At 40.6% G+C, this 14,683-nt stretch overlaps 1 protein-coding gene across 4 annotated transcripts in view; it reads left to right on the forward strand.

The window, feature by feature from the left end:
* Positions 1 to 14,683, forward strand: part of SEC23IP (SEC23 interacting protein) — a 58,179-nt gene that overhangs the window by 25,441 nt on the left and 18,055 nt on the right. For all 4 annotated transcript variants that reach the window (XR_005578402.2, XM_039465204.2, XM_039465205.2 and 1 more), the window contains exons 7-12: positions 2,095 to 2,184; positions 3,094 to 3,235; positions 5,246 to 5,454; positions 5,799 to 5,917; positions 6,836 to 6,988; positions 8,865 to 8,960. Coding sequence is in view for 3 of the 4 variants with exons in the window: in XM_039465204.2 (XP_039321138.1) it covers positions 2,095 to 2,184; positions 3,094 to 3,235; positions 5,246 to 5,454; positions 5,799 to 5,917; positions 6,836 to 6,988; positions 8,865 to 8,960 (809 nt within the window). In the remaining variant the exon portion in view is untranslated. The remainder of the gene's footprint in view (positions 1 to 2,094; positions 2,185 to 3,093; positions 3,236 to 5,245; positions 5,455 to 5,798; positions 5,918 to 6,835; positions 6,989 to 8,864; positions 8,961 to 14,683) is intronic.

Genomic DNA, 14,683 nt, shown 5'->3' on the forward strand with positions numbered 1-14,683 from the left:
TTTTTTGTTGGGAACATTTCAAATCTTTTCTCCTAGGTATTTTTCTTTTTTTTTTGAGACAGGGTCTCACTCTGTTGCTCAGGCTGGAGTACAGTGGCGTGATCTCGGCTCACTGCAACCTCTACCTCCCAGGTTTATGTGATTCTCCTGCCTCAGCCTTCCAAGTAGCTGGGATTACAGGCATGTGCCACCATGCCCGGCTAATTTTGTATCTTTAGTAGAGATTTTGGTTTCACCATGTTGGCCTGGCTGGTTTCAACTCCTGGCCTCAAGAGATCCACCTGCCTCAGCCTCCCAAAGTGCTAGGATTACAGGCACGAGCCACCGCACCCTGCCTCTCCTAGGTATTTTGAAATATATAATACATGATTGTTAACTGTTGTCATCTTACTGTATTGTCGAACAGTAGAAGTTATTCCTTTGACATACCTGTATGTTTGTACCCATTAACCCACCTCTTTTTATCTTCACTTACCCCTGATCCTTCCCAGGCTCTGGTAGCCATCTGCCCTTACCTCCATGAGATAAACTTTTTTAGCTCCTACATATGAGTGAGGACATGTAGATACCTATATCTTTAAATTTGGAATTCTGTAAAAATACACAAACCACATAGTATAGATTCTAAAATATGTTTTGTTGTGGAGAAGCACTTTGCTGGTTGGAACTAAGCTTTGGAAACACCTTTTGGCTTGTGTTTTTACACCTCACTGGCTTGTATTACTCTGGCACAGGGATTGCAGACTTTTTCTGAAAGGGGCCAGATAGCAGATGTTTTAGGCTTTGCAGACCATATGGACTCTATCATAAGTACTCAGCTTTGCTATTGTTGTGTCAAAGCAGCTGTAGACTGTAAACAAATGGGCATATTCCATAAAACCGTTTTTTTTTTTTTTTTTTTGAACAGAGGTTCACTCTGTTGCCCAGGCTGGAGTGCAGTGGTGTGATCTGGGCTCACTGCAGCCTCCACCTTCTGGGTTCAAGCGATTCTCATGTCTCAGCCTCCCAAGTAACTTAACTTGGATTACAGGTGCCCACCACCACGCCTGGCTAATTTTTGTATTTTTAGTTGAGACGGGGTTTGCCATGTTGGCCAGCTGGTTTTGAACTCCTGACCTCAAGTGAGCCATGTGCCTTGGTCTCCCAAAGTGCTAGAATTACAGGTGTGAGCCCCCGCACCCAGCCCATAAAACTTTATTTATTTTACTTTTATGTTATTTCCTTGAATGGTTTCACCTTTGTCAAAAACTTTATTTACCAAAACAGGTAGTGGGTAGGATTTGGCCTGTGGGCCATTGTTTACCATTGCCTGCTCTAGTGTCTGTGCTTTGGCGTCTACTTATTTTATTTTATTTTATTTTATTTTGAGATGGAGTCTCGCTCTGTAGCACAGGGTGGAGTGCAATGGCACGCTCTGGGCTCACCGTAACCTCCACCTCCTGGGTTCAAGCAATTCTCCTGCCTTAGCCTCCTGAGTAGCTGGGATTACAGGCATGTGGCACCACGCCTGGCTAATTTTTGTGTTTTTAGTAGAGATGGGGTTTCACCATGTTGGTCATGCTGGTCTCAAACTCCTGACCTCGTGATCCACCTGCCCCGGCCTCCCAAAGTGCTGGGATTACAGCGTGAACCACCTCGTGCTTTGGCTTCTTTACTACGAGAATGGATTTTATTTTTACAATTACATATACTTCACGCTTATTGAAGTGTATGCAAAAATGTTTCAATAAAATAAATATATACCCATGTTATGAAATCTGAGTAATCTCCATGTGGGGCTTAGTGTCCTGGGGAGTTCTGAAGAACACAACGTTATGGAGCCTCTGTAGATAAAAACATGCTGCTCATCATGTGCTATTAGCCTCTGGGAACAGGGAGAGCCTGCTACCTCCACCTCTTACTCTAGTTCACTTTTATTTGCCAAGAGGGACAAATTGTTCTTCTAATTTGGTAGGGATAATAAGGTTTATTCTCTTGGAAAGGTCATGAATTTCTTTGGCAAGTTTGTGATGACAAAAGAGCTATCTAGAATATTGCCATTAGGAAAATCCAAACATTCCCATCTTTATTTATGTTAAAATTTTTTTTTGATAGGGGAAATGCCTCAAATTGACCATTTGGTGTTCGTGGTGCATGGCATTGGACCTGTGTGTGACTTACGATTTAGGAGCATTATTGAATGTGGTAAGTGTTGGGCATATTGCATTTTATGGGATGATCTGAGAACTAATAGAAGAGCTTTGGAGTATTCGTTTTTAAGATGGTTCCCAGCTGTGTGCTACTTGCTGAGGGGGCTGTAAGAGGAGATTTAAATAGTCAGTGGGAAATACTAAATTGTACTTGATTTGCTCTTGTGACGTGTGACTCATAAAATCCCAGACCCTGAGGAATTAGAAGGGATCTTTGAAGTAATTTAGCCTTGCTGACAGCCTCTGCCTGAGCACCTCCAGCAGTTAGGAGAACCTCTGCATTGAATGGACTTATAGTGAGTGAGTTGTGAGAAGTTGTTTAGTGGAACCATGAATCTGCCTGGTTGACTTAAATTTTTGAAGTTTTATTTTTATGTCCATATAATAATAGTTTGTATTTATTGAATATTTGGTATATGCCAAAAATCCTCACAAATAAACCTTTGGGGTATAGATGCCGTCACTGTTATTGCCACTACTGTGACTAATAAGGAGCTGAAGCCTGGGGCAGTGGGGGTGGCGGGTGAGGAGGTAGGTAGGGGTGGGGGTAAGTGAAACTCTCGCTTATGACAGTCAGTAGGGTCTGATGCCTGGAGCCCGCAGTGTGATTCCAGAGCCTTTCACCAAGGTGTGATGCTGCCTCCTAGCAGTGCTGGTTAAACTGATGGCCTCCCAATCATTGATTCCTCTGAAATAATGGGAAGTTCAAAAGAGCTTCCCAAAGCCAAAGGTTGCTTATTCTTTTCTCCTTTTTTAAAAATTCTACTAATACTGTTATCCATTTTTTTAAAAAACATATTTTTATGTTATTAAAAATACTGGCATGTTATAAGTAACTGATGACTAGCTATAAAACTAGGACAATTTAATCAATTTATTTTTTCTGATTTTTATTTTTTTGAAGTGGATGATTTTAGGGTGGTTTCTCTCAAATTGCTGCAGACACATTTCAAGAAATCTTTAGACGACGGGAAAATAAGCAGAGTGGAGTTCCTTCCAGTTCACTGGCATAGTTCTTTGGGTGGGGATGCCACAGGTGTTGACAGGTTTGTGGATTTTGATAACTTGTTTTTCAAAATAGTCAAATTTAAATTCAAAATTTAAACCATAATATGAAATAGTTTATTGTAGCTTTAATCAATATATTTTTAAAAATTATATACTTCTGACATATGATTAAATATTGGTTGTAAAGTTTACACACTACTTTTCTCTGTGTATGTGTGCTTTCCTATTGTAAATATTTAAGAGACTATAAGACATTTTAGCTTGTTTTAAAATACAATTTTAATCTGTAGTGGTTTAGACAGGGGGTGGTCCTGTATATAGTAGGATGCCTGATGGCTTTTCCACCCAATCAAAAATGTCTCCAGAAATTGCCAGATGTCTCCTTGGGTGGGATGGCTTTCCACCCAACCAATAATGTCTCCAGAAATTACCAGATGTTCCCTGGAGGGTAAAATCACTCCTGGTTGAGATCCACTTTCAGAATTTTGTTTTTCAGTGGAGATGCTCTTGTTGGGACAATCCTTTTCCGTGCAGCGCTGTTGCGTTGCAGACCACTTAACTTCCTTAGTGTAAGGGTCACTCAGTACTAGCAGTGCTCCCCAGGCACTGTGACAGTTAAAAATACTTTGCTCAATTTTGAATGCTCTCAACTGAGACTCATAGATAGAGGCAATATTTATGCTGGCACAGAGGGTTAATAACATGTCTAGATTTTGGTGAATGCCGTAATGTTTCAGGGTACATAGTTTAATAAAAGTGATTCTACAAACAGCATTTTGTCTGTTAGGCCCTATTATAAGGTTGTTTTCTTTCTCTGTGTGTAGTCATGAGCTTCATTTTGGTCATTCTCAAATCGGGAAAGATTTTTTATTCCATGTAGCACTGGTGTTTTTTGTTTAATATTCTCTTTAGTTCTTTTGACCCACAAGTTTTGTCAGGTGTCCAGATTTCCAGTTAACTGGAAGAAAAATGGAAGAATAACCTTCCCTCTTTAAAAATAAAATCTTTTCATATGACTTACATAGCAACGAACTCTTCAGAGAATCCTAAAATTCATAGTACAGTTATAGGTACGAATAACTTTAAAAAAACTGAATTGTTTTTGAGACAGCATCTCACTGTCTTAGCCTCTGGAGTGCAATGGCAGGATCATGGCTCACTATAGCCTTGGCCTCCTGGGCTTAAGTGATCCTTCCACCTCAGCCTCCCAAGTAGCTGGGACTACAGGCACAAGCCACCTTGCCTGGCTAATTTTTAAATTTTTTGTAGAGATGGGTTCTCACTATGTTGCTCAAGCTGGTCTCAGTCTCCTAGACTCAAGCAATCTTCCTGCCTTAGCCTCTCAAAGTGCTAGGATTACAGGCACGAGCCACAACATACAGCAGCACAAATAACTTTTTTTCCTTTATTTTTATTTATTTATTTATGTTTTTAATTTTTTTCGAGGTGGAGTCTCGCACTCTGTCACCCAGGCTGGAGTGCTGTGGCACGATGTCAGCTCACTGCAACCTCTGCCTCCCAAGTTTAAGCAATTCTCATGCCTTGGCCTCCCGAATAGCTGGGACTTCAGGTGCGCACCATGATGCATAGCTAATTTTTGATTAAAAAAATTTTTTTTGAGACAGAGTCTTGCTCTGTTGTCCAGACTGGAGTGCAGTGGTGCAATCTTGGCTCGCTGCAACCTCTGCCTTTCGTGTTCAAGTAGTTCTCCTGCCTGAACTCCTGAGTAGCAGAGATAACAGATGTACACCACCATGCCCAGCTAATTTTTGTATTTTTAGTAAAGACAGATTTTGCCATGTTGGTCAGATTGGTCTGGAACTCCTGACCTCAAGTGATCTGCTCACCTTGGCTTCCCAAAATGTTGGGATTACAGGGTTGAGCCACCACATCTGGCCTATCTTGATTTATTTATAGTGACTGTCTATAGAAACAAGTCTGTGGGGCTTTCTTAGTGTATTTTCAGGAGTCAAAAATCTAAAGTTTAAAAAATCTGTAAATTTAAGATAGGTGCTGATTGAATGTGCTATATTTTTCTTTTTAAACAGGAATATTAAGAAAATCACTTTACCAAGTATTGGTCGATTTCGTCACTTTACCAATGAAACTTTGCTAGATATTTTATTTTATAATAGCCCCACCTACTGTCAGACAATTGTGGAAAAAGTCGGAATGGAGATAAACCGCCTACATGCACTCTTTATGAGCCGGAACCCAGACTTCAAAGGAGGTGTCTCTGTTGCTGGTCACAGTTTAGGTAAAACTGTCAAATATTCACCTTTTAAATACAATTTTTGTTGAGTCATTACCGCTTTCAGTTTAGGTGATATTGTTAGTGCAAAATTAAGAATTACAGATTTTAAGTTTCAGAAAGGGTAGATATGATAGCTTTGAGTTTAGATTCTGCCTTTTCTATATTCACTTGTAGTATTACCTAGGAATGTTATGTATTTCAATTTATTCTGCTGTTTCATATAATAAAATTATTAATTATCAGGTCTTACAACATGTAACATTTGTATAACTTTTAACTATAGACTTTGTTTTAGTGTTATAAAAGCATGTACTATATTATAAGCCATAAATGTTTCTTTTTCTTAGGTTCTTTAATACTGTTTGACATCCTGTCTAATCAGAAAGATTTGAATTTATCAAAGGGCCCTGGCCCTCTTGCTGTTGCTAATGGAGTTGTGAAGCAGCTACATTTTCAGGAAAAGCAGGTATGTCTGCACATGGCCAGTTAACATTTCAATTTAGAGTCTGTGGAGCTGAACAGTTTTCAGAAGTCTGAACTGTTTTCTGAAGCTTTTTGTTTGATCATTTGAACAAGGCCTCCCTTGGTTGCTCGGGCTAGTCTAGACCTCCCTCCTGGCCTCAGGTGATCCTCCTGAGTTGGCCTCCCAAAGTGCTAGGATCAGTAACTCTTCAGAGAATCCCCAAATTCAGAGTACAGTTATAGGCACAAATAAAATAGCTACTGTGTCCAACCCTGAAACTGGTCACTGAGGGTGGATCAGAGTACACTGAGGTTTAGAAATGGATTGGAATCATACAGCTCATTGTTTGAGTTTCTCACTTTTCTTCCTTATGGATTATAAATTTATATGTGAAAGTTTGTGATTTTAAAAAATGTAAATAATAGGAAATGGGGACATAACGTGATTTATTAAATTTATATACTTTTCAGAATATTCAAACCTTTTTTTTTTGAGGCAGAATCTTGCTCTGTTGCCCAGGGTGGAGTGCAGTGGTGTGATCTTGGCTCACTGCAACCTCTGCCTCCCAGGTTCAAACGATTCCCCTGCCTCAACCTCCTGAATAGCTGGGACTACAGGTATGTGCCACCACGTCCCGCTGATTTTTTTGTATTTTTAGTAGAGACAGGATTTCACCATGTTGGCCAGGATGGTCTCGATCTCCTGACCTCTTGAGCCACCTGCCTCAGCCTCCCAAAATGCTGGGATTACAAGTGTGAGCCACTGCGCCCAGCCAGAATATTCAAACTTTGAATGGCAAAGTACTATACCTGAAATTACGATTTGTAGATAGAGCAAAATTGTTTGGTTTTTCACAGATTAGGAGACATTTTATGGGAGTTTTTCTGAACTTGTAATGTTTTGCATACTTTTTTTTTAAAGATATCTGAAGAGCCAAAGCTGACTTTGGATGAGTCGTGTGACCTTGATGTTGAAAATGAAGAAGTTCTAACTTTGCAAGAAACTCTGGAAGCACTTAGCCTCTCTGAATATTTTAGCACTTTTGAAAAGGAAAAGATTGATATGGAATCCCTGGTACTGATGATAGTTTGATTCATTTTGTTTGAAATTGTTTTTCTTGTGTATAGATTGAAAATTAAGAATAAACACTTTTGCCAGGCGTGGTGGCTCAAGCCTGTAATCCCAGCACTTTGGGAGGCCAAGGCGGGTGGATCACGAGGTCGAGAGTTCGAGACCATCCTGGTCGACATGGTGAAACCCCGTCTCTACTAAAAATACAAAAAATCAGCTGGGCATGGTGGCGTGTGCCTGTAATTCCAGCTACTCAGGAGGCTGAGGCAGGAGAATTGCCTGAACCCAGGAGGCGGAGGTTGCGGTGAGCCGAGATCGCGCCATTGCACTCCAGCCTGGGTAACAAGAGCGAAACTCCGTCTCAAAAAAAAAAAAAAAGAAAAAAAAAAAAGAATAAACACTTTTGTATCAAAATACATTCCATAGTAGACAAAGACTGAAATGTTTTAAAAAATTGAAAAACAGAATATTTTTTATATTCTGAAAGGCTTTTCTGAGTATGTAGAAAAATCCAGAAGCCATCAAAGAAAAAAATTGCGTAACAGTAGACACCAATTACAACATCTAAAGGTCAATGATAGATTTGCAACACACTTTATAGACAGAGGGCTTACTTCATAATATTCAAAGCTTCTACAAATCAGGTACAGAAAGATCATCACATCATTGTGATAGGTAAATAGGCAAAGAATGTAAACATGATTTACAGAAAAGGAAATAACAAATGACTTCTTACCTATGAAAACTCATAAGAGAAATGGAAATTGAAAGTACGATGAGATTTTTTTAACTTACTAATTGGAAAAAATAGGAAGTTTGATAATACGTGTCCAGAATAAAGGGAAGTAGGCATTGTTATATATTGTTGGTCAGAGTGTAAATCGGTACAACCTCTATGGAAGGCAGTTTGGCTATATTTCTAAGAATATAAAAATTACCCTGTGCTTTATCAGTTTCATTGCCAGAAATATTTCCTATAGAGAAATGTTCACACAAGAATATCTACAAGGATACTCACGGTAACGTTGGCAATATAACAAACCATGTTGAGGAGTAGGGTGCTGGTGAAATCATTTATGGTGCATCCACATAATGGAGTACCCTACAACTGTTGAATGAATGAGGTGGTGTCAGAGATACTCATCTCTAAGCTACATTACATGATAAGAGCAAAGTTCAGTACTATGTGCATAGCAGACTACACACACACACAGAAATACACATAGGTGCTATGCATACATAAGACATCTCTTCAAAGAGCAAATTTCTAGCAGTTGCTACTGAGGGGAGAATTGTATGGTTGGGGCGGCAGTGGAAGGAAGGTATTTCATCATATGCTTGACTATAGCTTTGGAATTTTGTACATGTATTTTCTGTTAATAGAATGATTTAGGTGTGGAGGCCTAAGGCTTTATAGCCTAAACTAATGCATGATTTAAATATAAAATAATTAACTTTTAAAAAGTTGACTGGCTCTTAGATTGCTTTAGTTGATGTGGTTTCTTTTTTTTTTTTTGAGACGGAGTTTTGCTGTTGTTACCCAGACTGGAGTGCAATGGCACGATCTCGGCTCACAGCAACCTCTGCCTCCTGGGTTCAAGCAATTCTCCTGCCTCAGCCTCCCGAGTAGCTGGGACGACAGGCATGTGCCACTACGCCCAGCTAATTTTTTGTATTTTTAGTAGAGACGGGGTTTCACCTTGTTGACCAGGATGGTCTCGATCTCTTGACCTCATGATCCACCTGCCTCCAAAGTGCTGGGATTATAGGCATGAACCACTGCGCCCGGCCTGATGTGGTTTCTTCATAATTTTCATATTCTAATTTTGGTTCTTCTGTCACTGGATTGACTAATGTGCTTGTTTGTTTCCTTTTAAAGCTTATGTGTACAGTTGATGACCTGAAGGAAATGGGGATACCCCTTGGACCCAGAAAGAAGATAGCTAACTTTGTAGAACATAAAGCAGCCAAACTGGTAAAGTTCACCTCTGACCTCAAGAAAAACTAAAACTCATGGTGTGACCAGCTCGTTTATATTATAGAAAATTTTAATACTACTATGGTTAGGTAAGCTAGTTTGCTCCCTACCTAGGGCACAGTAATGGAGCTGATGGAAACTCAGACTTTGGAGCCAGTCAGAGTTGAGTTTAAGTCCATGTTAGGGTAACTGACCGTCCTAGTTTTTCTGGGACTGAGTTCCTAGGATGAAGAACTTTCAGTTATAAAATGGATATTTAAGGATTTTCTGGTGCAAAACTGGTTAAGTTCTGGACAAATAAATTCTCAGCTCAACCACTCATTAACTACATATTAATGAGCTATTTTTATTTGGCTTTATTCATCTGTTTAATTTTGAGATGGGATTTTGCTGTGTTTCCCACTGCTGGTCTCAGACTCCTGGGCTTAAGCTATCCTCCCACCTCAGCCTTCTGATCATGAGTAATTTACTTAATTTTTCTGATCCTTTGTTTTGTTCATTTCTAAAATGCAAGTAATAATACCTTCCTTATAGGGTTGGAGTAAGCATGAAATATGCATGCAAAGCTTAGCACCAAGTAATAGCTCACTTTCTTTCTTCTTGGTCCTTATCTAAAGAGAAGAGGAAAAACATATACACTAAAGTCTCATTAAATAAACAAAACAGCAAAAATTTTCAACAATACAAAACAAGGCAACAACTAAAAGCGTTTAAAACTAGAACTGGAAAAATTTACTTGTTCTATTAATTTTAATTTATTGATCAAATTAATTTTACAGAGGTTTTCTAATTAGAAAAATTAGACGACACTTAGAGTGGCTGTTTTATTTTTATTGTTATTAAAATGGTCTTTGGTGATCCTTCCATCTTTTGAATTTCTGTGGTTCTATTATTTTACTACCTATTTGTTACTCTTAACATATGTAATTTCTTTTTTTTGAGACGGAGTCTTGCTCTGGTTGCGCAGGCTGGAGTGCAGTGGCGTGATCTCAGCTCACTGCAACATCATCTCCTGGGTTCAAGTGATTCTCCTGCCTTAGCCTCCCAAGTAGCTGGGGTTATAGGTGCCTGCTGCCATGCCCGGCAAATTTTTGTATTTTTTAGTAGAGACGGGTTTTCACCACATTGGCCAGGTTGGTCTTGAACCCCTGACCTCAGGCCTGGAGTGTTGGGATTACAGGTGTGAGCCATCATGCCTAGGCTTGTCATGTCTTTATATGGAAAATGACTATAAATTCATAGGACTGATTTTTTTTTTTTTTTTTTTTTTTTTTTATGGTTAGCTTAAGGAATTGAGTCTTTCAGTACTTCATTGAATATCTATCTCTTTTGAGTCAGGCACTGTGTTCAATTCTTGGGAGCTGGAGATTAACCAAGAGTGTGCTGTCTAGTTATGGGGAGCATGTTGAGCTCAAATGATGACATACCAGTCCCATAATAGCGTGGTGTGTGTGCTGTTCTGAGAGAGAAGAGAAGTGCCTGTTCTGGCTTGTTGAGACAAGCATGGGGTTGGTGAGAGAAGACTTCCCCAAGGTGATGGTGCTTGAGCTTGAAGGAGGGGTAAGGTCAGGGGAGATGACCTTCTGGGAGCTGGCATGTGTTTTCCTGTAGCCGAAGTGTCAGGAAAGCTGGAAACTGGGAAGTGCAGAGGGTTCTAAAAGCCCAAATGGCAGGTGTGGTGGCTTGGAGTTTTCTCTTGTAAGGGAGTGGTTTTCAAACATGAAAGTTATGGTGTTTTTTTTTTTTTTTTTTTGAGATGGAGTTTCGCTCTTGTTACCCAGGCTGGAGTGCAATGGCGCAATCTCGGCTCACCACAACCTCCGCCTCCTGGGTTCAGGCAATTCTCCTGCCTCAGCCTCCTGAGTAGCTGGGATTACAGGCACGCACCACCATGCCCAGCTAATTTTTTGTATTTTTAGTAGAGACGGGGTTTCACCATGTTGACCAGGATGGTCTCGATCTCTTCACCTTGTGATCCACCCGCCTCAGCCTCCCAAAGTGCTGGGATTACAGGCTTGAGCCACCGCGCCCGGCCTAGTTATGGTGTTTTTAAACAAACATTACAAAATGCTGACCTGCTTATTCTATCACAAGTTATGATTTAGCACCAAATCATCTATTTAGTCTAAATTTTAATTTTAACTTTTGGGTTGTGGAGAGCTTGCTTGGTTACAGTGCACAGGTAAAGTTGGAAAGTGGTGAAGCTGGAGGCAGTTGGAATCTTTTCTAGTAGTAATTGTAATTGTACAGTGACTGAAGGAGAGATGATGACAGGGTATAAAGTAGGAGGCAGAGAGGGAGGAAGCAGCTCAAAAGACATTTTAGACGTAGACAGGCAGTATTTGATTAAGCGCTGAGAAAGGTTATTAGCTTTGGCAGTGAAGAGGTATCTTTTGTGTCGTTTTTCTTATATGTGGAATCATTCTGTCATTCCAGTTTACAAAGAGCTTCATAACAACCCTGTGAGTAGATCCCCAGGTGTCTGTCTCTGATGAGCACAGCAGTCAAACCGAGACTAGGACACAAGTGTGTCAGGGTTATTCCTGTATACAGGCTGGGTGCCCCATACATCAAAATGCTTGTCTCCATGTCTATATCAGTGAAGCAAAAGTCTGTAAAAAAAAAAACAAGAAATGAGAAGCTTTGTGTTCAGGCTCTACACCGTGTTCTTACTTTATTCTGTAATGAAAGGGGAAAAAGTAGAAAAAGATTCTATAGTTCTTGAAGAATTTCTAGAAGGAGACTGGTTTATGGGCTGCAGTTGCTTGGATATATAATTTATGGCATTATAAGAATGTTTTGAAATGAGCAAAAATTGCCTGGCACAGTGGTGCATGCTTGTAGTCCCATCTACTCAGGAGGCTGAGGCTGGAGGATCTCTTGAGTCCAGGAGTTCTGGGCTGTAGTGCGCTATGCCGATCGGGTGTCCGCACTAAGTTCGACATCAATATGGTGACCTCCTGGGAGTGAGGGACCACCAGGTTGCCTAAAGGAGGAGTGAACCAGCCCAGGTCGGAAACAGAGCAGGTCAGAACTCCTGTGCTGATCAGTAGTGGGATCACACCTGTGAATAGCCACTGCACTCCAGCCTGGGCAACATAGCAAGACCCTCTCTCTTTATTTAATTAAAAATAAATAAATAAATAAATGAAACGAGCAAAAATCTATAGAGTGATCTTATTTTTTAAATTAAAAAGCAGTTGCCTTTGGATGAACCATGAAACTTTCTCAGCTGAGCTGCCATTGATTGTTCTACGTTTCTTACAGATAACAAGTTGCTACTAGATCAATACAAAAAGAATATGGTGTGTTCTGTTGAGTTACTGTAACTGAAATAATGGGACCAAAATTAGCAATTATTATTATTTTTTTTGAGACGGAGTTTCGCTCTTGTTACCCAGGCTGGAGTGCAATGGCGCGATCTCGGCTCACCGAAACCTCTGCCTCCTGGGTTCAGGCAATTCTCCTGCCTCAGCCTCCTGAGTAGCTGGGATTACAGGCATGTGCCACCATGCCCAGCTAATTTTTTTGTATTTTTAGTAGAGACGAGATTTCACCATGTTGACCAGGATGGTCTCGATCTCTTGACCTTGTGATCCACCCGCCTCGGCCTCCCAAAGTGCTGGGATTACAGGCTTGAGCCACCACGCCCGGCCCAGCAATTATTTTAAATAAGGAGATCAAATATTTGTGACTGTTGTTTTTTTTTCTTTTTAAAGCATCTTAGTAATTTTCATTTGAAAAAGAATTGTTTCTAGTGTTGGGAATATTGATAGTCAAGTATGTATATATTCACCTTTTTTTTTTGTTTGAGAGGTAGTATCAATTGCTCTGTCCCCAGGCTGGAGTGTAGTGGCATGATCTCAGCTCACTGCAACCTTTGCCCTCAGGTTCAAGCGATTCTCCTGCCTCGGCCTCTTGAGTAGCAGGTATTACAGGTGCCCAGCACCACGCCCAGCTAATTTTTGTATTTTTAGTAGAGACTGGGTCTGATCATGTTGGCCAGGCTGGTCTTGAACTCCTGACCTCAGGTGATCTGCCTGCCTCGGCCCCCAGAGTGTTGGGATTACAGGCATTAGCCACTATACCCGGCCTATGTTGGTTCACTTTTAAACACTGTTGGTTCACAGTTTAAAAATTATTGCAAGTAATTTAAGGGAAACAAAACAACTGTTGGCAACAGGACAGTTGCTGATCTCCTTAGACAATTCTCAGCAATTTAGAATATTTTATGAATATAATGGGCGGTACTTCTGAGTGAGAAAGCAGATTTAAAGTGAAGAACCCTGAAAATGTTCCTATTTCGGATTTTAGGCTTAATTTTGTGTTGCCTCCAAAGGGCAGAGATAATCAAATCTTCTAAAATATTAGTCGTAGAAGCAGTTGCAAGCTAGCTAAGATTTTTCTTTTTCTTTTTCTTTTTTTGAGACGGAGTTTCGCTCTTATTACCCTGGCTGGAGTGCAATGGCAGGATCTCGGCTCACCGCAACCTCAGCCTCCCGGGTTCAGGCAATTCTCCTGCCTCAGCTTCCTGAGTAGCTGGGATTACAGGCACGTGCCACCATGCCCAGCTAATTTTTTTGTATTTTTAGTAGAGACAGGGTTTCACCATGTTGACCGGGATGGTCTTGATCTCTTGACCTCGTGATCCACCCGCCTCGACCTCCCAAAGTACTGGAATTACAGGCTTGAGCCACCGCCCCTGGCCAGATTTTTCTTTTTTATAGACTGCCTTTTCAATTAACCAGTTAGACTTACTTTCCTGATTTCCTGGTGTTTGGAATTAAATAATAGATAAGATCATTTTGGCCAGCTGTGTTGGTAAGGCATTGTTGATAGCTGTTTAAACAGAGGCTAACACTTAGTTATTCACAATCTAACTCGTGCTATTGGGAAGTAAACAAGTCCTCCTCCCACCCAACTGTTTAAATATCTTCCATGTTATTGTTGATGCTGTATTCAGGGCAAATTACAAAACCAGTGTGAATGGCTTTTGTTTCATTTTAGAGGTAACACCTTTTTTTTTTTTTTGAGAGGAGTCCTGCTGTGTTGCTCAGGCTGAAATGCAGTGCCGGATCTCAGCTCACTGCAACCCTTGTCTCCCAGGTTCAAGCAGTTCTCTTGCTTCAGTCTCCCAAGTAGCTGGGATTACAGGCCTCTGCCACCATGCTCAGATAATTTCTTTGTATTTTTAGTACAGATGGGGTTTTGCCATGTTGGTCAGGCTGATCTCAAACTCCTGACCTCAGGTGATCTGCCCACCTTGGCCTCCCAAAGTACGGGGATTAAGGTATGAGCCACTGTGCCCAGCTGAGATAACACCTTTTGTGTAGATGCCCCAAAGTTTTTGTTTACTTACAGAAATGCATAGATCTTTTAAAAAATTATTTATGATTATTTTTTGAGACAGGGTCTCACTCTGTTACTCAGGCTGGAGTTCAATGTTGTCCACATGGCTCACTGCAACCTCCACCTCCTGGGTTCAAGCAATCCTCCCACCTCATCCTCCCAGGTAGCTGGGACTTCAGGCATGTACCACCATGCCGGGCTAATTTTTCTATTTTTTATAGAGATGGCGTCTTGCCATGTTTCCTAGGCTTGTCTTGAACCCTTGAGCTCAAGTGATCAACCCACCTCAGCCTCCTAAAGTGCTGGGATTACAGGTGTGAGCCACTGTGCTGAAATGCTTAGATCTTCAGTGTGCAGTAGAATTAAGTTTT

Source organism: Saimiri boliviensis, chromosome 12 (assembly GCF_048565385.1).
Source record: "Saimiri boliviensis isolate mSaiBol1 chromosome 12, mSaiBol1.pri, whole genome shotgun sequence".
Taxonomy (NCBI): domain Eukaryota; kingdom Metazoa; phylum Chordata; class Mammalia; order Primates; family Cebidae; genus Saimiri; species Saimiri boliviensis.